Source organism: Procambarus clarkii, chromosome 19 (assembly GCF_040958095.1).
Source record: "Procambarus clarkii isolate CNS0578487 chromosome 19, FALCON_Pclarkii_2.0, whole genome shotgun sequence".
NCBI classification, from domain to species: Eukaryota; Metazoa; Arthropoda; class Malacostraca; order Decapoda; family Cambaridae; genus Procambarus; species Procambarus clarkii.
This window is the reverse complement of record NC_091168.1, coordinates 34,291,848-34,314,100: the sequence shown is the minus strand read 5'-3', so window position 1 is coordinate 34,314,100 and position 22,253 is coordinate 34,291,848. Positions and strand designations below refer to the sequence as shown.

General features: G+C 52.6%; 1 protein-coding gene across 1 annotated transcript in view; it reads right to left on the bottom strand.

Moving 5' to 3' along the window:
* The window catches only part of LOC123757712 (protein giant-lens), a 67,017-nt gene extending 49,294 nt beyond the window's left edge, over positions 1 to 17,723 (bottom strand). The window contains exon 1 of the mRNA XM_069327271.1: positions 17,353 to 17,723. Coding sequence (XP_069183372.1) covers positions 17,353 to 17,565 — 213 coding nt within the window. The 5' untranslated portion in view covers positions 17,566 to 17,723. The remainder of the gene's footprint in view (positions 1 to 17,352) is intronic.
* Between the last annotated feature and the right edge of the window lie 4,530 nt (positions 17,724 to 22,253).

Below are 22,253 nucleotides of genomic sequence, written 5' to 3'. Positions count from 1 at the left end.
ACAATACACCCACCACCCACCCACACAATACACCCACCACCCACACAATACACCCACCACCCACACAATACACCCACCACCCACACAATACACCCACCACCCACCACCCACACAATACACCCACCACCCACACAATACACCCACCACCCACACAATACACCCACCACCCACACAATACACCCACCACCCACACAATACACCCACCACCCACCACCCACACAATACACCCACCACCCACACAATACACCCACCACCCACACAATACACCCACCACCCACACAATACACCCACCAACCACACAATACACCCACCACCAACACAATACACCCACCACCCACACAATACACCCACCACCCACACAATACACCCACCACCCACACAATACACCCACCACCCACACAATACACCCACCACCCACACAATACACCCACCACCCACACAATACACCCACCACCCACACAATACACCCACGACCCACACAATACACCCACCACCCACACAATACACCCACCACCAACACAATACACCCACCACCCACACAATACACCCACCACCCACACAATACACCCACCACCCACACAATACACCCACCACCCACACAATACACCCACCACCCACCACCCACACAATACACCCACCACCCACACAATACACCCACCACCACCATCACCTACACGTGATTGCTTTTTTTCCGTTTCAACTTAGGCAAAACAGTTAAATTTTTCATGTGTTGGCAGATGGCCAGAGGGGGCAGGTATTTCCTGCAGTGGGTGCAGGGCATGTTGAGCGTACTTGGCACTCGGGACCTCTGGCACTCACGCAAGTGCCTAGCTCCTGTAAGACAGGTGCGGAAGTAGTTTGTTGGCAGGTAGAATTCCACGGATATATTACACACACACACACACACACACACACACACACACACACACACACACACACACACACACACACACACACACACACACACACACACACACACGCACACACACACACGCACGCACACACACACACACACACACACACACGCACACAAAGGAATTGACAAAGTGGAAATAGATGAAATGTTCACACGTAATAATAACAGAACGAGGGGACATGGGTGGAAACTGGAAACTCAGATGAGTCACAGAGATGTTAGGAAGTTTTCTTTTAGCGTGAGAGTAGTAGAAAAATGGAATGCACTTGGGGAACAGGTTGTGGAAGCAAATACTATTCATACTTTTAAAACTAGGTATGATAGGGAAATGGGACAGGAGTCATTGCTGTAAACAACCGATAGCTAGAAAGGCGGGATCCAAGAGTCAATGCTCGATCCTGCAAGCACATATAGGTGAGTACATATAGGTGAGTACACATTATATATATATATATATATATATATAAAGAGAGAGAGAGAGAGAGAGAGAGAGAGAGAGAGAGAGAGAGAGAGAGAGAGAGAGAGAGAGAGAGAGAGAGAGAGAGAGAGAGAGAGAGAGAGAGAGGGAGAGAGGGGGAGAGAGAGAGAGAGAGAGAGAGAGAGAGAGAGAGAGAGAGAGAGAGAGAGAGAGAGAGAGAGAGAGAGAGAGAGAGAGAGAGAGAGAGAGAGAGAGAGAGAGAGAGAGAGCACCTTTTAACTGGTCAATCAAAAATGGATCTAAATTATACAAACCACTGCTAATGTTCATATTACATGACTGAGTAATCTGTATTAAAGCAGATTCAATAATGTTCCCATTGAAAATAATTTTACAAATCGTTACTGAAGAAGTCATCTCCCATTCAATTTGGTGAGAACTTTCTGACAAATGAACAAACACACCATAAGACAATTGGCTATGTCTTTCAGAGCATTTATGTTGCGAAATTCTAAATTTCAAATCTTTGGATTTGAAATTGATGAAGCATTTTTGAAAATGCAGTGAAAGATGAAAGAAGATTCGGAAGCGATAGGAAAATCTGATGAAGGTCTATTGAACATGCTAACTTCAGAAAAGTTTCTATTGGATTTAGCTGTAATGCATGTGTCATACATTACAGCTAAATAAACTTAGTATAGATCAACTTAGTTTAATGTCAGCGTCAACACAAACACACAACTTTGATTGCGTTGTTGTGAGACGTTGCTGTGAGACGTTGTTGTCTTGCCTATATACTGAGATCTTTGGGGCTGACAGTCCCCAAGTGGGCATGTGAAGGTTAAGACTTTGTAGGACCCCCCCCCCCCTCCCCCGTCGTCAGATCCTACTGAGCCAGATTTTCCTGAATGATATCCGTTGATTCATTGAAAACCTGGTTGGTTGGGCTGTAGGGTAAGCCCTAGTCTCCTGACCTCTCCTGACGGCGGTGTAGGGTAAGCCCTGGTCTCCTGACCTCTCCTGACGGTGGTGTAGGGTAATCCCTGCCCTTCTGACCTCTCCTGACGTCGGTGTAGGGTAATCCCTGCCCTTCTGACCTCTCCTGACGGAGGTGTAGGGTAAGCTCTGCCCTCCTGACCTCTCCTGACGGTGGTGTAGGGTAATCCCTGCCCTTCTGACCTCTCCTGACGGCGGTGTAGGGTAAGCCCTACCCTCCTGACCTCTCCTGACGGTGGTGTAGGGTAAGCCTTGCTCTCCTGACGGCGGTGTAAGGCATACGATACCCACCACAGTCTCCAGAAGCAATATTATGCCGCTGACACCTGCAGTCACCTGTAACCTACAGGTGTGCGGTCATAACCGCACCTGGCGCCCTCAGAAACCACCCCCCACACCCCCAACCCCCAACCCCACCCCTAACCCCCCCCCCCAAACCGCGAAGGAGGGGGGGATCCATGAAGTCTGAAAACGTATATCACCTGAAATCCGACTCTCAAGACAGCAGGCCAGATGATCAGGTATCACCTGTGGCTTGGTGCACCTGTGGCTTGGTGCACCTGTGGCTTGGTGCACCTGTGGCTTGGTGCACCTGTGGCTTGGTGCACCAGTGGCTTGGTGCACCTGTGGCTTGGTGCATCAGTGGCTTGGTGCACCTGTGGCTTGGTGCACCTGTGGCTTGGTGCAACTGTGTCTGGTGCACCTCTACTGTCCAGTCAAGCGGTGCTCTACTGTCCAGTCAAGCGGTGCTCTACTGTCCGGTCAAGCGGTGCTCTACTGTCCGGTCAAGCGGTGCTCTACTGTCCGGTCAAGCGGTGCTCTACTGTCCGGTCAAGCGGTGCTCTACTGTCCGGTCAAGCGGTGCTCTACTGTCCGGTCAAGCGGTGCTCTACTGTCCGGTCAAGCGGTGCTCTACTGTCCAGTCAAGCGGGTAATGTACATGCTGTCAACCCCTTCACAATGTATCCTGACACCTGCTCTTAACTGCTCAATTACTCCCTCTGGTGACCGTGTGGCGAGGTGTGGTCAGGTGGTGGTCAGTGGAACAGATGGTGGTGGATAGTGGTAGAGGGTAATGATATGGGGCCAGATTCACCAAGCAGTTACGTAGGAACTTACGAATGTGTACATCTTTTCTCAATCTTTGGCGGCTTTGGTTACATTTATTAAACAGTTTACAAGCAAGAAAACTTGCCAATCAACTGTTGTTATTGTTATAAACAGCCTCCTGGTGCTTCGGAGCTCATTAACTGTATAATAATTGTAAACAAAGCCGCCAAAGATTGAAAAAAGATGTACACGTTCGGAAGTACTTGCGTAACTGCTTCGTGAATCTGGCCCATGTGTATGGTGTCGGTTAATATGGGCATGGTGTGGGTTAATACGGGCATGGTAGACCGATAGCACTAACATCACACATCATAAAAATCTTAGAGAGAGTACTAAGAAGTAAGATCACAAAATACATGGAATCACAGCATCTCTATAACCCCGGACAACATGGTGTCAGAACAGGGCGCTCTTGCCTGTCGCAGTTGCTGGACCACTATGATATGGCATTAGATGCTATGGAAGACAAACAAAACGCAGGTGTAATTTACACAGATTTCGCAAAAGCTTTCAACAAATGTGACCATGGTGTTATTGCACACAAAATTACGGGAAAAATAGGCAGATGGATCTACAATTTCCTGACTAATAGAACCCAATGTGTAATAGTCAACAAAATAAAATCCAGTCCATCAACCGTGAAGAGCTCAGTCCCCCAGGGTACTGTGCTTGCTCCAGTTCAGTCCCCCAGGGTACTGTGCTTGCTCCAGTACAGTCCCCCAGGGTACTGTGCTTGCTCCAGTACTTTTTCTCATCCTCATATCGGACATAGACAAGAACACAACCTATAGCACTGTATCATCCTTGGCAGATGACACTAGGATCTTCATGAGAGTTGGCAACATAGAGGACACGGCGAACCTCCAGTCAGATGTAAATCAGGTCTTTTTATGGGCTACAGAAAATAATATGGTGTTTAACGAAGATAAGTTCCAGCTCATGCGCTACGGAAAAAATTAAAATATAAAAACGGAAACCACGTATAAACCGCAGTCAAATCATAACATAAAACGAAAAGGACCTGGGTGTACTCATGTCGGAAGACCTTACCTTTAAAGAACACAATAAAGTAGCCGTCACAACTGCAAGAAAAATGACAGGTTGGATAACAAGAACTTTTCACACTAGAGATGCTACACCGATGATGATACTTTTCAAGACGCTAGTGCTCTCTAGAGTGGAGTACTGCTGCACAATGACAGCCCCTTTCAAAGCTGGAGAAATTGCTGACCTGGAGAGCGTGCAGAGATCCTTTACTGCTAGAATCTACTCAGTAAAACATCTAAACTATTGGGACCGACTAAAGAGCCTAAATCTGTATCCTCTTCAGCATAGGCGGGAGAGATACATAATAATCTATGCGTGGAAAATATTAGAGGGGCTGGTCCCAAACCTCCAAACAGAAATAACACCACATGAGACCAGGAGGCATGGCAGGATGTGCAGAATACCCCCGTTGATAAGCAGAGCTGCAACAGGTACTCTGAGAGAGAACTATCAACATCAGAGGCTCGAGACTGTTCAACACGCTTCCACTACACATAAGGGACATAACTGGCCGACCCCTCACAGTGTTCATGAGAGAACTATCAACATCAGAGGCCCGAGACTGTTCAACACGCTTCCACTACAGATAAGGGACATAACTGGCCGACCCCTCACAGTATTCAAGAGAGAACTATCAACATCAGAGGCCCGAGACTGTTCAACACGCTTAAACTACACATAAGGGGCATAACTGGCCGACCCCTCACAGTGTTCAAGAGAGAACTATCAACATCAGAGGCCCGAGACTGTTCAACACGCTTAAACTACACATAAGGGGCATAACTGGCCGACCCCTCACAGTGTTCAAGAGAGAACTATCAACATCAGAGGCCCGAGACTGTTCAACACGCTTAAACTACACATAAGGGGCATAACTGGCCGACCCCTCACAGTGTTCAAGAGAGAACTATCAACATCAGAGGCCCGAGACTGTTCAACACGCTTCCACTACACATAAGGGACATAACTGGCCGACCCCTCACAGTGTTCAAGAGAGAACTTGATAAACACCTCCAAAGGATACCTGATCAACCAGGCTGTGATTCATGCGTCAGCCTGCGAGCAGCCGCGGTCTCCCCAACACTGTGGGAGGTGGAAGTCCCCCCACACACACTGTGGGAGGGGGGAGTGTCCCCCCACACACATTGTGGGAGGGGGGAGTGTCCCCCCACACACACTGTGGGAGGGGGGAGTGTCCCCCCACACACACTGTGGGAGGGGGGAGTGTCCCCCCACACACACTGTGGGAGGGGGGAGTGTCCCCCCACACACACTGTGGGAGGGGGGAGTGTCCCCCCACACACACTGTGGGAGGGGGGAGTGTCCCCCCACACACACTGTGGGAGGGGGGAGTGTCCCCCCACACACACTGTGGGAGGGGGGAGTGTCCCCCCACACACACTGTGGGAGGGGGGAGTGTCCCCCCACACACATTGTGGGAGGGGGGAGTGTCCCCCCACACACACTGTGGGAGGGGGGAGTGTCCCCCCACACACACTGTGGGAGGGGGGAGTGTCCCCCCACACACACTGTGGGAGGGGGGAGTGTCCCCCCACACACACTGTGGGAGGGGGGAGTGTCCCCCCACACACACTGTGGGAGGGGGGAGTGTCCCCCCACACACACTGTGGGAGGGGGGGAGTGCCCCCCACTGTGGGACATAAGGATAGAGTTACAATATTCATGACAAGGGAATTAAGGTGATACCAAACTGGCCCCCCCCCAGCTGTGTAGGGGGATGGGTTCCCCATTACCTCCTCCCCCCCTTAGGTCCCATCTGCCCCCCACCCAGCCCCATCTCCTCTCCCCATTCCTCTCCATCCCTCCAGTCACCTAGTTCCTTCTCCAAACTCCTAATCTACTCCTGCCTCCCCCGACATCTACCCCAACCTTAATACCCCCACATCTACCCGCTACCCTCCCCACATCTACCCACCTACCCTCCCCACATCTACCCCCCTACCCTCCCCACATCTACCCCCTACCCTCCCCACATCTACCCGCTACCCTCCCCACATCTACCCCCTACCCTCCCCACATCTACCCCCTACCCCCCCACATCTACCCCCCTACCCGTTGCAACACGGAAGGTTTCAACGGGTTAATTGCCAGAGCCACCGCCAGGTGTCCCTGGAGGAGGGGGGGGAGAGGGAAGGGGGAGGTTAAGGGGAGGGGGTGAAGGGGAAGGTGGGGAAGGGGGGTAAAGGGGAGGCAATTCCCTCCTCCTTCCTGGCCTGGCCCAGCGTATCCTCCCTTAATGCGTCACATTTGTAACGCACTCCACAGCGTTCAGAATGCGACGTTTTACCAACGCTTCAACCACCCATATACTGACGTTCTCCACGCCTGAGTGGGTGAGGTGGGTTGTTTGGGTGCGTCCCCTTTCTGGTGAGAGAAACCGTCGCTTTATTTACGTTCCTGGCTAGACAACTGTGTCTACAACACCTGCACTGTGTCTACAACACCTGCACTGTGTCTACAACACCTGTACTGTGTCTATAACACCTGTACTGTGTCTATAACACCTGTACTGTGTCTATAACACCTGTACTGTGTCTATAACACCTGTACTGTGTCTATAACACCTGTACTGTGTCTATAACACCTGTACTGTGTCTATAACACCTGTACTGTGTCTATAACACCTGTACAGTGTCTATAACACCTGTACAGTGTCTACAACACCTGTACTGTGTCTATAACACCTGTACTGTGTCTATAACACCTGTACTGTGTCTATAACACCTGTACTGTGTCTATAACACCTGTACAGTGTCTACAACACCTGTACTGTGTCTATAACACCTGTACAGTGTTTATAACACCTGTACAGTGTCTACAACACCTGTACAGTGTCTATAACACCTGTACAGTGTCTACAACACCTGTACAGTGTCTACAACACCTGTACAGTGTCTACAACACCTGTACAGTGTCTATAACACCTGTACAGTGTCTACAACACCTGTACTGTGTCTATAACACCTGTACAGTGTCTACAACACCTGTACAGTGTCTACAACACCTGTACAGTGTCTACAACACCTGTACAGTGTCTATAACACCTGTACAGTGTCTATAACACCTGTACAGTGTCTATAACACCTGTACAGTGTCTACAACACCTGTACAGTGTCTACAACACCTGTACAGTGTCTATAACACCTGTACAGTGTCTACAACACCTGTACAGTGTCTATAACACCTGAACTGTGTCTACAACACCTGTACTGTGTCTATAACACCTGTACAGTGTCTACAACACCTGTACAGTGTCTATAACACCTGAACTGTGTCTACAACACCTGTACAGTGTCTATAACACCTGTACAGTGTCTACAACACCTGTACAGTGTTTATAACACCTGTACAGTGTCTACAACACCTGTACAGTGTCTATAACACCTGTACAGTGTCTATAACACCTGTACAGTGTCTATAACACTTGTACAGTGTCTACAACACCTGTACAGTGTCTACAATACCTGTACTGTGTCTATAACACCTGTACTGTGTCTATAACACCTGTACTGTGTCTATAACACCTGTACAGTGTCTATAACACCTGTACAGTGTCTACAACACCTGTACAGTGTCTATAACACCTGTACAGTGTCTACAACACCTGTACAGTGTCTACAACACCTGTACAGTGTCTACAACACCTGTACTGTGTCTATAACACCTGTACAGTGTTTATAACACCTGTACAGTGTCTACAACACCTGTACAGTGTCTATAACACCTGTACAGTGTCTACAACACCTGTACAGTGTCTATAACACCTGAACTGTGTCTACAACACCTGTACAGTGTCTATAACACCTGTACAGTGTCTATAACGCCTGTACAGTGTCTATAACACCTGTACAGTGTCTACAACACCTGTACAGTGTCTATAACACCTGTACAGTGTCTACAACACCTGTACAGTGTCTACAACACCTGTACAGTGTCTATAACACCTGAACTGTGTCTACAACACCTGTACAGTGTCTATAACACCTGTACAGTGTCTATAACACCTGTACAGTGTCTACAACACCTGTACTGTGTCTATAACACCTGTACTGTGTCTATAACACCTGTACTGTGTCTATAACACCTGTACTGTGTCTATAACACATGTACTGTGTCTACAACACCTGTACAGTGTCTACAACACCTGTACAGTGTCTATAACACCTGTACAGTGTCTATAACACCTGTACTGTGTCTACAACACCTGTACAGTGTCTACAACACCTGTACAGTGTCTATAACACCTGTACAGTGTCTACAACACCTGTACAGTGTCTACAACACCTGTACAGTGTCTATAACACCTGTACAGTGTCTATAACACCTGTACTGTGTCTACAACACCTGTACAGTGTCTACAACACCTGTACTGTGTCTATAACATCTGTACAGTGTCTATAACACCTTACAGTGTCTACAACACCTGTACTGTGTCTATAACACCTGTACTGTGTCTACAACACCTGTACTGTGTCTACAACACCTGTACTGTGTCTACAACACCTGTACAGTGTCTATAACACCTGTACAGTGTCTACAACACCTGTACAGTGTCTACAACACCTGTACTGTGTCTATAACACCTGTACTGTGTCTACAACACCTGTACAGTGTCTACAACACCTGTACTGTGTCTATAACACCTGTACAGTGTCTATAACACCTGTACAGTGTCTACAACACCTGTACAGTGTCTACAACACCTGTACAGTGTCTACAACACCTGTACTGTGTCTATAACACCTGTACTGTGTCTATAACACCTGTACTGTGTCTACAAAGCTGTACTGTGTCTATAACACCTGTACTGTGTCTACAACACCTGTACAGTGTCTACAACACCTGTACTGTGTCTATAACACCTGTACTGTGTCTACAAAGCTGTACTGTGTCTATAACACCTGTACTGTGTCTACAATACCTGTACAGTGTCTACAACACCTGTACCGTGTCTACAACACCTGTACAGTGTCTATAACACCTGTACAGTGTCTATTACCCACCCCCACTGTCCATTACCCACCACCACTGTCCATTACCCACCACCACTGTCCATTACCCACCACCACTGTCCATTACCCACCACCACTGTCCATTACCCACCACCACCACTGTCCATTACCCACCACCACTGTCCATTACCCACCACTACCACTGTCCATTACCCACCACCACTGTCCATTACCCACCACCACCACTGTCCATTACCCACCACCACCACTGTCCATTACCCACAACCACTGTCCATTACCCACCACCACCACTGTCCATTACCCACCACCACTGTCCATTACCCACCACCACCACTGTCCATTACCCACCACCACTGTCCATTACCCACCACCACTGTCCATTACCCGCCACCACCACTGTCCATTACCCACCACCACTGTCCATTACCCACCACCACTGTCCATTACCCGCCACCACCACTGTCCATTACCCACCCCCACTGTCCATTACCCACCACCACTGTCCATTACCCACCACCACTGTCCATTACCCACCACCACTGTCCATTACCCACCACCACTGTCCATTACCCACCACCACTGTCCATTACCCACCCCCACTGTCCATTACCCACCACCACTGTCTATTACCCACCACCACTGTCCATTACCCACCCCCACTGTCCATTACCCACCACCACTGTCCATTACCCACCACCACTGTCCATTACCCACCACCACTGTCCATTACCCACCACCACTGTCCATTACCCACCACCACTGTCCATTACCCACCCCCACTGTCCATTACCCACCCCCACTGTCCATTACCCACCACCACTGTCCATTACCCACCCCCACTGTCCATTACCCACCACCACTGTCCATTACCCACCACCACTGTCCATTACCCACCACCACTGTCCATTACCCACCACCACTGTCCATTACCCACCCCCACTGTCCATTACCCACCACCACTGTCTATTACCCACCACCACTGTCCATTACCCACCACCACTGTCTATTACCCACCCCCACTGTCCATTACCCACCACCACTGTCCATTACCCACCACCACTGTCCATTACCCACCACCACTGTCCATTACCCACCACCACTGTCCATTACCCACCACCACTGTCCATTACCCACCACCACTGTCCATTACCCACCCCCACTGTCCATTACCCACCACCACTGTCTATTACCCACCACCACTGTCCATTACCCACCACCACTGTCTATTACCCACCACCACTGTCCATTACCCACCACCCCCACTGTCCATTACCCACCACCACTGTCCATTACCCACCACCCCCACTGTCTATTACCCACCCCCACTGTCCATTACCCACCACCCCCACTGTCCATTACCCACCACCACTGTCCATTACCCACCACCCCCACTGTCCATTACCCACCCCCACTGTCCATTACCCACCACCACTGTCCATTACCCACCACCACTGTCCATTACCCACCACCACTGTCCATTACCCACCACCACTGTCCATTACCCACCACCACTGTCCATTACCCACCACCACTATCCATTACCCACCACCACTGTCCATTACCCACCCCACCACTGTCCATTACCCACCACCACTGTCCATTACCCACCACCACCACTGTCCATTACCCACCACCACTGTCCATTACCCACCACCACTGTCCATTACCCACCACCACTGTCCATTACCCACCACCACTATCCATTACCCACCACCACTGTCCATTACCCACCACCACTATCCATTACCCACCACCACTGTCCATTACCCACCACCACTATCCATTACCCACCACCACTATCCATTACCCACCACCACTATCCATTACCCACCACCACTGTCCATTACCCACCCCCACTATCCATTACCCACCACCACTGTCCATTACCCACCACCACTGCCCATTACCCACCACCACTGTCCATTACCCACCACCACTGTCCATTACCCACCACCACTGTCCATTACCCACCACCACTGCCCATTACCCACCACCACTGTCCATTACCCACCACCACTGTCCATTACCCACCACCACTGTCCATTACCCACCACCACTGTCCATTACCCACCACCACTGTCCATTACCCACCACCACTATCCATTACCCACCACCACTGTCCATTACCCACCCCACCACTGTCCATTACCCACCACCACTGTCCATTACCCACCACCACCACTGTCCATTACCCACCACCACTGTCCATTACCCACCACCACTGTCCATTACCCACCACCACTATCCATTACCCACCACCACTGTCCATTACCCACCACCACTATCCATTACCCACCACCACTGTCCATTACCCACCACCACTATCCATTACCCACCACCACTATCCATTACCCACCACCACTATCCATTACCCACCACCACTGTCCATTACCCACCCCCACTATCCATTACCCACCACCACTGTCCATTACCCACCACCACTGCCCATTACCCACCACCACTGTCCATTACCCACCACCACTGTCCATTACCCACCACCACTATCCATTACCCACCACCACTATCCATTACCCACCACCACTATCCATTACCCACCACCACTGTCCATTACCCACCCCCACTATCCATTACCCACCACCACTGTCCATTACCCACCACCACTGTCCATTACCCACCACCACTGTCCATTACCCACCACCACTGTCAGGGGAAGGTAAGAGGGAGTAGTGGTAAAGAGGGTGGGGGTGATAGGTGTAAAGGGGTAAGTGCAGAGTGAGGTAAGGGTAATTAGGGGATGAAGATTGAGGTAAGGAAGAAGGTATGGAAGGAGTGAGGGAGGGAGGCAAGGGGGGAGGAGGGTCCAGGGGAAAGAGTGCCAGCCACTTGGCACTGGTGACACCTTGTTATGTGTGTGTGTGTGTGTGTGTGTGTGTGTGTGTGTGTGTGTGTGTGTGTGTGTGTGTGTGTGTGTGTGTGTGTGTGTGTGTGTGTGTGTGTGTGTGTGTGTGTGTGCACCTATTTGTGTCTGCAGGATCGAGCATTGACTCTTGGATCCTTCCTTTCTAGCCATCGGTTGTTTACAGCAATGACTATGGTCCTATTTCCCTATCATATCTAGTTTTAAAAGTATGAATAGTATTTGCTTCCACAACCTGCTCCTTAAGTGCATTCCATTTTTCCACTACTCTCACGCTAAAAGAAAACTTCCAAACATCTCTGTGACTCATTTGAGTTTCCAGTTTCCACCCATGTCCCCTCGTTCTGTTATTATTACGCGTGAACATTTCATCTATGTCCACTCTGTCAATCCCCCTGAGTATTTTATATGTTTCTATAATATCCCCTTCTCCCTTCTTTTTTCTAGTGTCGTAAGGCTCAGTTCCTTCTGGCACTCTTCATACCCCATCCCTTGTAACTCTGGGACGAGTTTCGTTGCAAACTTTTGAACCTTTTCCAGTTTTTTTATGTGTTTCTTCAGATGGGGACTCCATGATGAGGCGGCATACTCTAAGACTGGCCTTACGTAGGCAGTGTAAAGCGCCCTAAAAGCCTCCTCACTTAAGTTTCTGAATGATGTTCTAACTTTTGCCAGTGTAGAGTACGCTGCTGTCGTTATCCTATTTATATGTGCCTGACAGCTGGGTGGACAGCGCTTCGGATTCGTAGTCCTGAGGTTCCAGGTTCGATCCCTTGTGGGGTGTGTAACAAAAAGGAAACCTGGTCGAGGACCGGGCCGCAGGGATGCTAAGCCCCGAAATCCTCTCAAGATAGCCTCAAGATAGCCTCAGGAGTTAGATTAGGTGTTACGTCCACCCCCAGGTCTCTTTCTCGCGTCGTCACAGGTAGGCAGTTCCGCTTCATTGTGTACTGTCCCTTTGGTCTCCTATCTCTTAGTCCCATTTCCATAACTTTACATTTGCTCGTGATGAACTCCAGTAGCCATTTCTCTGACCATCTCTGCAACCTGTTCAAGTCCTCTTGGAGGATCCTGCAATTCTCATCTGTCACAACTCTTCTCATCAACTTTGCGTCATCCGCGAACATCGACATGTAGGACTTTACGCCTGTAAACATGTCGTTAACCTATATTAGAAATAGAATTGGTCCCAGCACCGATCCTTGAGGTACTCCACTCGTTACTGTTCGCCTGTCTGACTTTTTTGCCCCTTACCGTAACTCTCTAGCTCCTTCCTGTTAGGTAGTTCCTTACCCATGCTAGGGCCTTTCCCCCCACCCCCGCCTGCCTCTCTAGTTTGAATAGCAGTCTCATGTGCGGTACTGTATCAAAGGCTTTTTGGCAGTCCAGAAATATACAGTCTGCCTAATCTTCTCTGTCCTGTCTTATCCTTGTTATTTTATCATAGAATTCCGAAAGGTTTGTTAGGCAAGATTTCCCTTTCCAGAACCCAAGTTGATGTTTGTTTACAAACCTAATGTTCTCCATGTATGCAACCACTCGTAGCCTAACTATTCTTTCCAGTATTTTACAGGGCATGCTTGTCAGTGATACAGGTCTATAGTTAAGTGCCTCCTCCCTATCACCTTTCTTGAAAATCGGTACGACATTTGCCTTCTTCCAGCAACTGGGCAATTCTCCCGACATAAGTGACTCATTAAAGATCATTGCCAGAGGCACGCTGAGGGCCTGCGCTGCTTCTTTTAGTATCCATGGTGATACTTTGTCTGCTCCAACCGCTTTAGTTGAATCCAGTGTTGTCAACTGTTTCATTACCTTCTCTGCTGTCACCTCTATATCTGATAGTCTTTCATCTAGGGCAATCTCTTCTAACAATGGGAGCTGCTCAGGCTCGGTTGTGAATACTCCATGGAAACTGGCATTTAGTGCCTCGCAGATTTCCTTGTCACTTTCAGTATATGCCCCCTCTGTTTTCCTTAGTCTTGTAACTTTCTGTTAAGTGCTGTTAAGTCCCAGACCTCTTGTCCCTCTGTTTTCCTTAGTCTTGTCACTTGGTCGTTCACCGACATTTTTCTTCTTATATGGCTGTGTAGTAACTTAGGTTGCTTTTAAGCTTTGATCGCAATATCGTTCTCATAATTTCTTTCCGATGCTCTTCTTATGTGTATACTCCTACCTTGATGTGTACACTCCCACCTTGACCTGTATACCTCCACCTTGACGTGTATACCCCCACCTTGACGTGTATACCTCCACCTTGATGTGTATACCCCCACCATGACGTGTATACCTCCACCTTGAGGTGTATACCTCCACCTTGACGTGTATACCCCCCTTGACGTGTATACCTCCACCTTGACGTGTATACCTCCACCTTGATGTGTATACCCCGACCTTCAAGTCTAAACCTCCACCTTGACGTGTATACCCCCACCTTGACGTATATACCTCCACCATGACGTGTATACCTCCACCTTGACGTGTATTCCCCACCTTGACGTGTATACCTCCACCTTGACGTGTATACCCCCACCTTGACGTGTATACCTCAACCTAGATATATATACCCCCTTGATGTGTATACCTCCACCTTGACGTGTATACCTCCACCTTGATGTGTATACCTCCACCTTGACGTGTATACCCTCCACCTTGACGTGTATACCCCCACCTTGATGTGTATACCCTCCACCTTGATGTGTATACCTCCACATTGACGTGTATACCCTCCACCTTGATGTGCATACCTCCACCTTGACGTGCATACCCCCACCTTGATGTGTATACCTCCACATTGACGTGTATACCCCCACCTTGATGTGCATACCTCCACTTTGACGTGTATACCTCCACCTTGATGTGCATACCTCCACCTTGACGTGTATTCCCCCACTTTGACGTGTATACCTTCCATCTTGACGTGTATACCCACACCTTGACGTGTATACCTCCACCTTGACGTGTATACATCCACCTTGACGTGTATACCCCACCTTGACGTGTATACCCCCACCTTGATGTGTATACCTCCACCTTGATGTGTATACCCCCTTGATGTGTATACCTCCACCTTGACGTGTATACCCCCACCTTGACGTGTATACCCCCACCTTGACGTGTATACCCCCACCTTGACGTGTATACCCCACCTTGACGTGTATACCTCCACCTTGACGTGTATACCTCCACCTTGACGTGTATACCCCCACCTTGATGTGTATACCCCACCTTGATGTGTTTACCTCCACCTTGATGTGTATACCCCCACCTTGACGTGTATACCTCCACCTTGACGTGTATACCCCAACCTTGACGTGTATGCCTCACCTTGACGTGTATACCCCCACCTTGACGTGTATACCCCCACCTTGACGAGTATACCTTCACCTTGACGAGTATACCTCCACCTTGATGTGTATACCTCCACCTTGATGTGTATACCTCCACCTTGACGAGTATACCTTCACCTTGACGTGTATACCCCCACCTTGATGTGTTTACCTCCACCTTGACGTGTATACCCCCACCTTGACGTGTATACCCCCACCTTGACGAGTATATCTTCACCTTGATGTGTATACCTCCACCTTGACGTGTATACCTCCACCTTGATGTGTATACCCTCACCTTCACGTGTATACCTCCACCTTGATGTGTATACCTCCACCTTGACGAGTATACCTTCACCTTGACGTGTATACCCCCACCTTGATGTGTTTACCTCCACCTTGACGTGTATACCTCCACCTTGATGTGTATACCTCCACCCTGACGTGTATACCCCCACCTTGACGTGTATACCCCACCTTGATGTGTATTCCTCCACCTTGACGTGTATACCCCCACCTTGACGTGTATACCTCCACCTTGACGTGTATACCCCCACCTTGACATGTATACCCCCACCTTGACGTGTATACCTCCACCTTGACGTGTATACCCCCACCTTGACGTGTATACCTCCACCTTGACGTGTATACTCCCACCTTGATGTGTATACCCCCACCTTGACGTGTATACCTCCACCTTGACGTGTATACCTCCACCTTGACGTGTATACCCCCACCTTGACGTGTATACCCTCCACCTTGACGTGTATACCCTCCACCTTGACGTGTATACCCTCCACTTTGACGTGTATACCCCACCTTGACGTGTATACCCCCACCTTGACGTGTATACCCTCCACCTTGACGTGTATACCTCCACCTTGACGTGTATACCCCCACCTTGACGTGTATACCCTCCACCTTGACGTGTATACCCTCCACCTTGACGTGTATACCCTCCACTTTGACGTGTATACCCCCATCTTGACGTGTATACCCCCACCTTGACGTGTATACCTCCACCTTGACGTGTATACCTCCACCTTGACGTGTATACCTCCACCTTGACGTGTATACCTCCACCTTGACGTGTATACCTCCACCTTGACGTGTATACCCCCACCTTGACGTGTATACCTCCACCTTGACGTGTATACCCCCACCTTGACGTGTATACCCTCCACCTTGACGTGTATACCCCCACCTTGACGTGTATACCTCCACCTTGACGTGTATACCTCCACCTTGACGTGTATACCTCCACCTTGACGTGTATACCTCGACCTTGACGTGTATACCCCCACCTTAACGCGCGTTTTGACGTATACTGTATATACTGCCAAAAAATCGTCGTACTAGAAAATGGAAGCAGGTCGCGAAATTGACTTGCTGTCCCGTTTTCTGTTTTGCGTCCTCTGGTAGGTTAGGATAAGGGGTAGCTCTAAGCGTGTACACAGAGAGTGTACACAGTGTACACAGAGTTTACAGAGAGTGTACACAGAGAGTGAACACAGAGAGTGTACACAGAGAGTGAACACAGTGAACACAGAGTGTACACAGAGAGTAAACACAGAGGAGACATAAACACACCAGCGGCTGGAGGTGACCCAGAACACCTGCACTAAACACCTGTGATGCAACAGAGGCTGCAGGAGAATACTCACCCCGGTCTGGTAGAAGACCCGGTAGGCGGGTGGGTGGAGGTCGCGGGCGGGTGGGTGGAGGTCGCGGGCGTGCGCGAGGAGGTCGCGGGCGTGCGCCAGGAGAGGTTCCAGGGGGTTGGGTGGAGGTACTCTGGATGAATGAGCGTACTCCGCTCCCAGGAGCGCCACAGTCCACAACCGCAGTAACACGTCCCAAGTACGCTGGTTGGACATCGTTTGAGGGAGGCTGAGGTAGTAGCTGCGTCTGTTGCTCCGTCACTCGTAGAAATGTCTCGTATTGTGGATATCTTCGAGGTAGTGTGGAAGGAAATGTTAAAAGTCTGGCAAAGCTTGGCGACGAGACGCAACCCACTTCGCACCTCTCTCTCTGATTACTCAGGTACTACTAAGCTCTCGCGGCTGGGTCGCTGCCTCTTATACCCTCGGCTGCGCGGGGTCTCAATGGAAGGGGGCGGAGCCTATTTCCTTCACTTCGAGTTTCTCAATGAACGTGAGGCGGACCCTGGCGACGGCGCATGCGCACACCACTCACCACTACTGTTTACCTTCACCTGCGGCGTGACGCCTCACACACACACACACACACGCCGCTAACCCACACATCTCGCGATTTGCCACTCCGTAACAAAATGCGACGGTTTGGACAAGACACAAACATAAAAAATCGCATTGCTAGAAATACCCACTTGCCCGTTCACCCATTGGGTATCTTAATGATGTATAGAATTCGATTCCATCTATCTATAAGAGAGAACTCTCCATCTACACGGACGAGATAACGTAGCAATTCTCCCCCCCCCCCCGTGACCCCTACATAACATATACGACGTGTTAGAACACAGTGAAGCGCCGCGACACTGACCTTCTCTATAAGGTTCACTCTCGACAGGTCGGTGGGATGATTCGGGTTCGCACGGTTCTGGTGAGGCAAAACAGTCGCATTATTTACGTTTGTGGTTAAGGAAAACAGTTGAGTTATTGACGTTTTTGGCCAGACGAAACAATTGCTAGTCGCGAGGAAATGGGGGGGGAGGGTCGAGGGGGGGGGGGGAGGTGACAAAGTGGGGGGAGGGGGGGGGAGAACGTGTGCCCAAACATCTCAATCCTTCTGCAGGAGTCGAACCCGGGACCTTTCGGCTGTGACGGCGCTGCCCATATGTGTTGCACTATTTTCTGTTGTAGTATATGTAACACGGTCAATGTTTTTCCAGGTTGTTGTGGCGAGCTCCCTGCATGTTGAAGACTTGTTCCCCCCACCCCAACCCCTTCAACTGCCCCCGCCCCTACCCTACCCCTTTTAACTGCCCCCCACCCCTTCAACCCCCCTCTCTGCCCCCCTGTCAGAAAATGTAACCAATCAGACCTCTGCATCCCTATGGACCAATCAGAGGCGGCGACTTCCAGCACAAAGCCTGATTCAGCCAATGACGGGCGAGCATCTATAGCAACACGCCCCGAGGGCCCGCCCACACGCCCACACAGGCCGCCCACACGCCCACACAGGCCGCCCACGCCTCCTAACCCCTGTCCAGGCGCCTCCTGGTGCCGCTCTGACCTTCAAGTGCCGTAGTTGGACCAGGAGACTCTGGCGTCTTGCCTCTCTGGCACTCCTTGGTCGACCCCTCCTTGGCTTGGTCCACCCCCTCCTTGGCTTGGTCCACCCCTCCTTGGCTTGGTCCACCCAGCCTTGGCTTGGTCCACCCCTCCTTGGCTTGGTCCACCCAGCCTTGGCTTGGTCCACCCCTCCTTGGCTTGGTCCACCCCCTCCTTGGCTTGGTCCACCCCTCCTTGGCTTGGTCCACCCAGCCTTGGCTTGGTCCACCCCTCCTTGGCTTGGTCCACCCCTCCTTCGTTTGGTCCACCCCTCCATGGCTTGGTCCACCCCTCCTTGGCTTGGTCCACCCCTCCTTGGCTTGGTCCACCCCTCCTTGGCTTGGTCCACCCCTCCTTGGCTTGGTCAATCCCTCCTTGGCTTGGTCCACTCGTCCTTGGCTTGGTCAACGCTCCTTGGCTTGGCCCACACCTCCCTGGCTTGACCCACACCTCCCTGGCTTGGCCCACACTTCCCTGGCTTAGCCCACACCTCCCTGGCTTAGCTCACACCTCCCTGGCTTGGCCCACACCTCCATGGCTTGGCCCACACCTCCCTGGCTTTGCCCACACCTCCCTGGCTTGGCCCACACCTCCCTGGCTTGACCCACACCTCACTGGCTTGGCCCACACCTCCCTGGCTTGGCCTACACCTCTCTGGCTTGGCCCACACCTCTCTGGCTTGGCCCACACCTCTTTGGCTTGGCCCACACCTCCCTGGCTTGGCCCACACCTCCTTGGCTTGGCCCACACCTCCATGGCTTGACCCCACACCTCCCTGGCTTGGCCCACACCTCCATGGCTTGACCCACACCTCCCTGGCTTGGCCCACACTTCCCTGGCTTGGTCCACACCTCCCTGGCTTGGTCCACACCTCCGTGGCTTGGCCCACACCTCCCTGGCTTGGCCCACATTTCCCTGGCTTCGTCCACACCTCCCTGGCTTGGCCCACACTTCCCTGGCTTGGCCCACACCTCCCTGGCTTGGCCCACACCTCCCTAGCTTGGCCCACACCTCCCTGGCTTGGCCCACACCTCCCTAGCTTGGCCCACACCTCCCTGGCTTGGCCCACACCTCCCTGGCTTGGCCCACACCTCCCTGGCTTGGCCCACACCTCCCTGGCTTGACCCACACCTCCCTGGCTTGGCCCACACCTGCTGTAACAGTCAAAGTGGTGATGGGGCTTTACATGTAAGATGTCTGGGGTCTTGTGGCCGGGTCTAATTGACAAAATATATTGGTCCTCTTCACTGGGAACCTCCCTCCCTGGGGTGCTCGCTGGGGGTGGCTTGTGGTGCTCGCTGGGGGAGGCTTGTGGTGCTCGCTGGGGGTGGCTTGTGGTGCTCGCTGGGGGTGGCTTGTGGTGCTCGCTGGGGGAGGCTTGTGGTGCTCGCTGGGGGTGGCTTGGGGTGCTCGCTGGGGGTGGCTTGTGGTGCTCGCTGGGGGTGGCTTGTGGTGCTCGCTGGGGGTGGCTTGGGGTGCTCGCTGGGGGTGGCTTGTGGTGCTCGCTGGGGGAGGCTTGTGGTGCTCGCTGGGGGTGGCTTGTGGTGCTCGCTGGGGGTGGCTTGGGGTGCTCGCTGGGGGAGGCTTGTGGTGCTCGCTGGGGGAGGCTTGTGGTGCTCGCTGGGGGTGGCTTGGGGTGCTCGCTGGGGGAGGCTTGTGGTGCTCGCTGGGGGTGGCTTGGGGTGCTCGCTGGGGGAAGCTTGTGGTGCTCGCTGGGGGTGGCTTGGGGTGCTCGCTGGGGGAGGCTTGTGGTGCTCGCTGGGGGTGGCTTGGGGTGCTCGCTGGGGGTGGCTTGTGGTGCTCGCTGGGGGAGGCTTGTGGTGCTCGCTGGGGGTAGCTTGGGGTGCTCGCTGGGGGAGGCTTGTGGTGCTCGCTGGGGGAGGCTTGTGGTGCTCGCTGGGGGTGGCTTGGGGTGCTCGCTGGGGGAGGCTTGTGGTGCTCGCTGGGGGTGGCTTGGGGTGCTCGCTGGGGGAGGCTTGTGGTGCTCGCTGGGGGTGGCTTGGGGTGCTCGCTGGGGGAGGCTTGTGGTGCTCGCTGGGGGTGGCTTGGGGTGCTCGCTGGGGGTGGCTTGTGGTGCTCGCTGGGGGAGGCTTGTGGTGCTCGCTGGGGGTGGCTTGGGGTGCTCGCTGGGGGAGGCTTGTGGTGCTCGCTGGGGGTGGCTTGGGGTGCTCGCTGGGGGTGGCTTGTGGTGCTCGCTGGGGGTGGCTTGGGGTGCTCGCTGGGGGTGGCTTGTGGTGCTCGCTGGGGGTGGCTTGTGGTGCTCGCTGGGGGAGGCTTGTGGTGCTCGCTGGGGGTGGCTTGTGGTGCTCGCTGGGGGTGGCTTGGGGTGCTCGCTGGGGGAGGCTTGTGGTGCTCGCTGGGGGTGGCTTGTGGTGCTCGCTGGGGGTGGCTTGGGGTGCTCGCTGGGGGTGGCTTGTGGTGCTCGCTGGGGGTGGCTTGTGGTGCTCGCTGGGGGTGGCTTGTGGTGCTCGCTGGGGGTGGCTTGTGGTGCTCGCTGGGGGTGGCTTGGGGTGCTCGCTGGGGGAGGCTTGTGGTGCTCGCTGGGGGAGGGTTGGGGTGCTCGCTGGGGGAGGCTTGGGGTGCTCGCTGGGGGAGGCTTGGGTGCTCGCTGGGGGAGGCTTGTGGTGCTCGCTGGGGGAGGGTTGGGGTGCTCGCTGGGGAGGCTTGGGGTGCTCGCTGGGGGAGGCTTGGGTGCTCGCTGGGGGAGTCTTAGGGTGCTCGCTGGGGGAGGGTTGGGGTGCTCGCTGGGGGAGGGTTGTGGTGCTCGCTGGGGGGTGACTTGGGGTGCTCGCTGGGGGACGCTTGTGGTGCTCGCTGGGGGAGGGTTGGGGTGCTCGCTGGGGGAGGCTTGGGTGCTCGCTGGGGGAGGCTTGTGGTGCTCGCTGGGGGAGGGTTGGGGTGCTCGCTGGGGAGGCTTGGGGTGCTCGCTGGGGGAGGCTTGGGTGCTCGCTGGGGGAGTCTTAGGGTGCTCGCTGGGAGAGGGTTGGGGTGCTCGCTGGGGGAGGGTTGTGGTGCTCGCTGGGGGGTGACTTGGGGTGCTCGCTGGGGGAGTCTTAGGGTGCTCGCTGGGGGAGGGTTGGGGTGCTCGCTGGGGGAGGGTTGGGGTGCTCGCTGGGGGGGGGGCTTGTGGTCCTCGCTGGGGGAGGGTTGGGGTGCTCGCTGGGGGAGGCTTGTGGTGCTCGCTGGAGGAGGGTTGGGGTGCTCGCTGGGGGAGGGTTGAGGTGCTCGTTGGGGGAGGGTTGGGGTGCTCGCTGGGGGAGGTTTGTGGCGATTGCTGGAGGAGGGTTGGGGTGCTCGCTGGGGCAGGC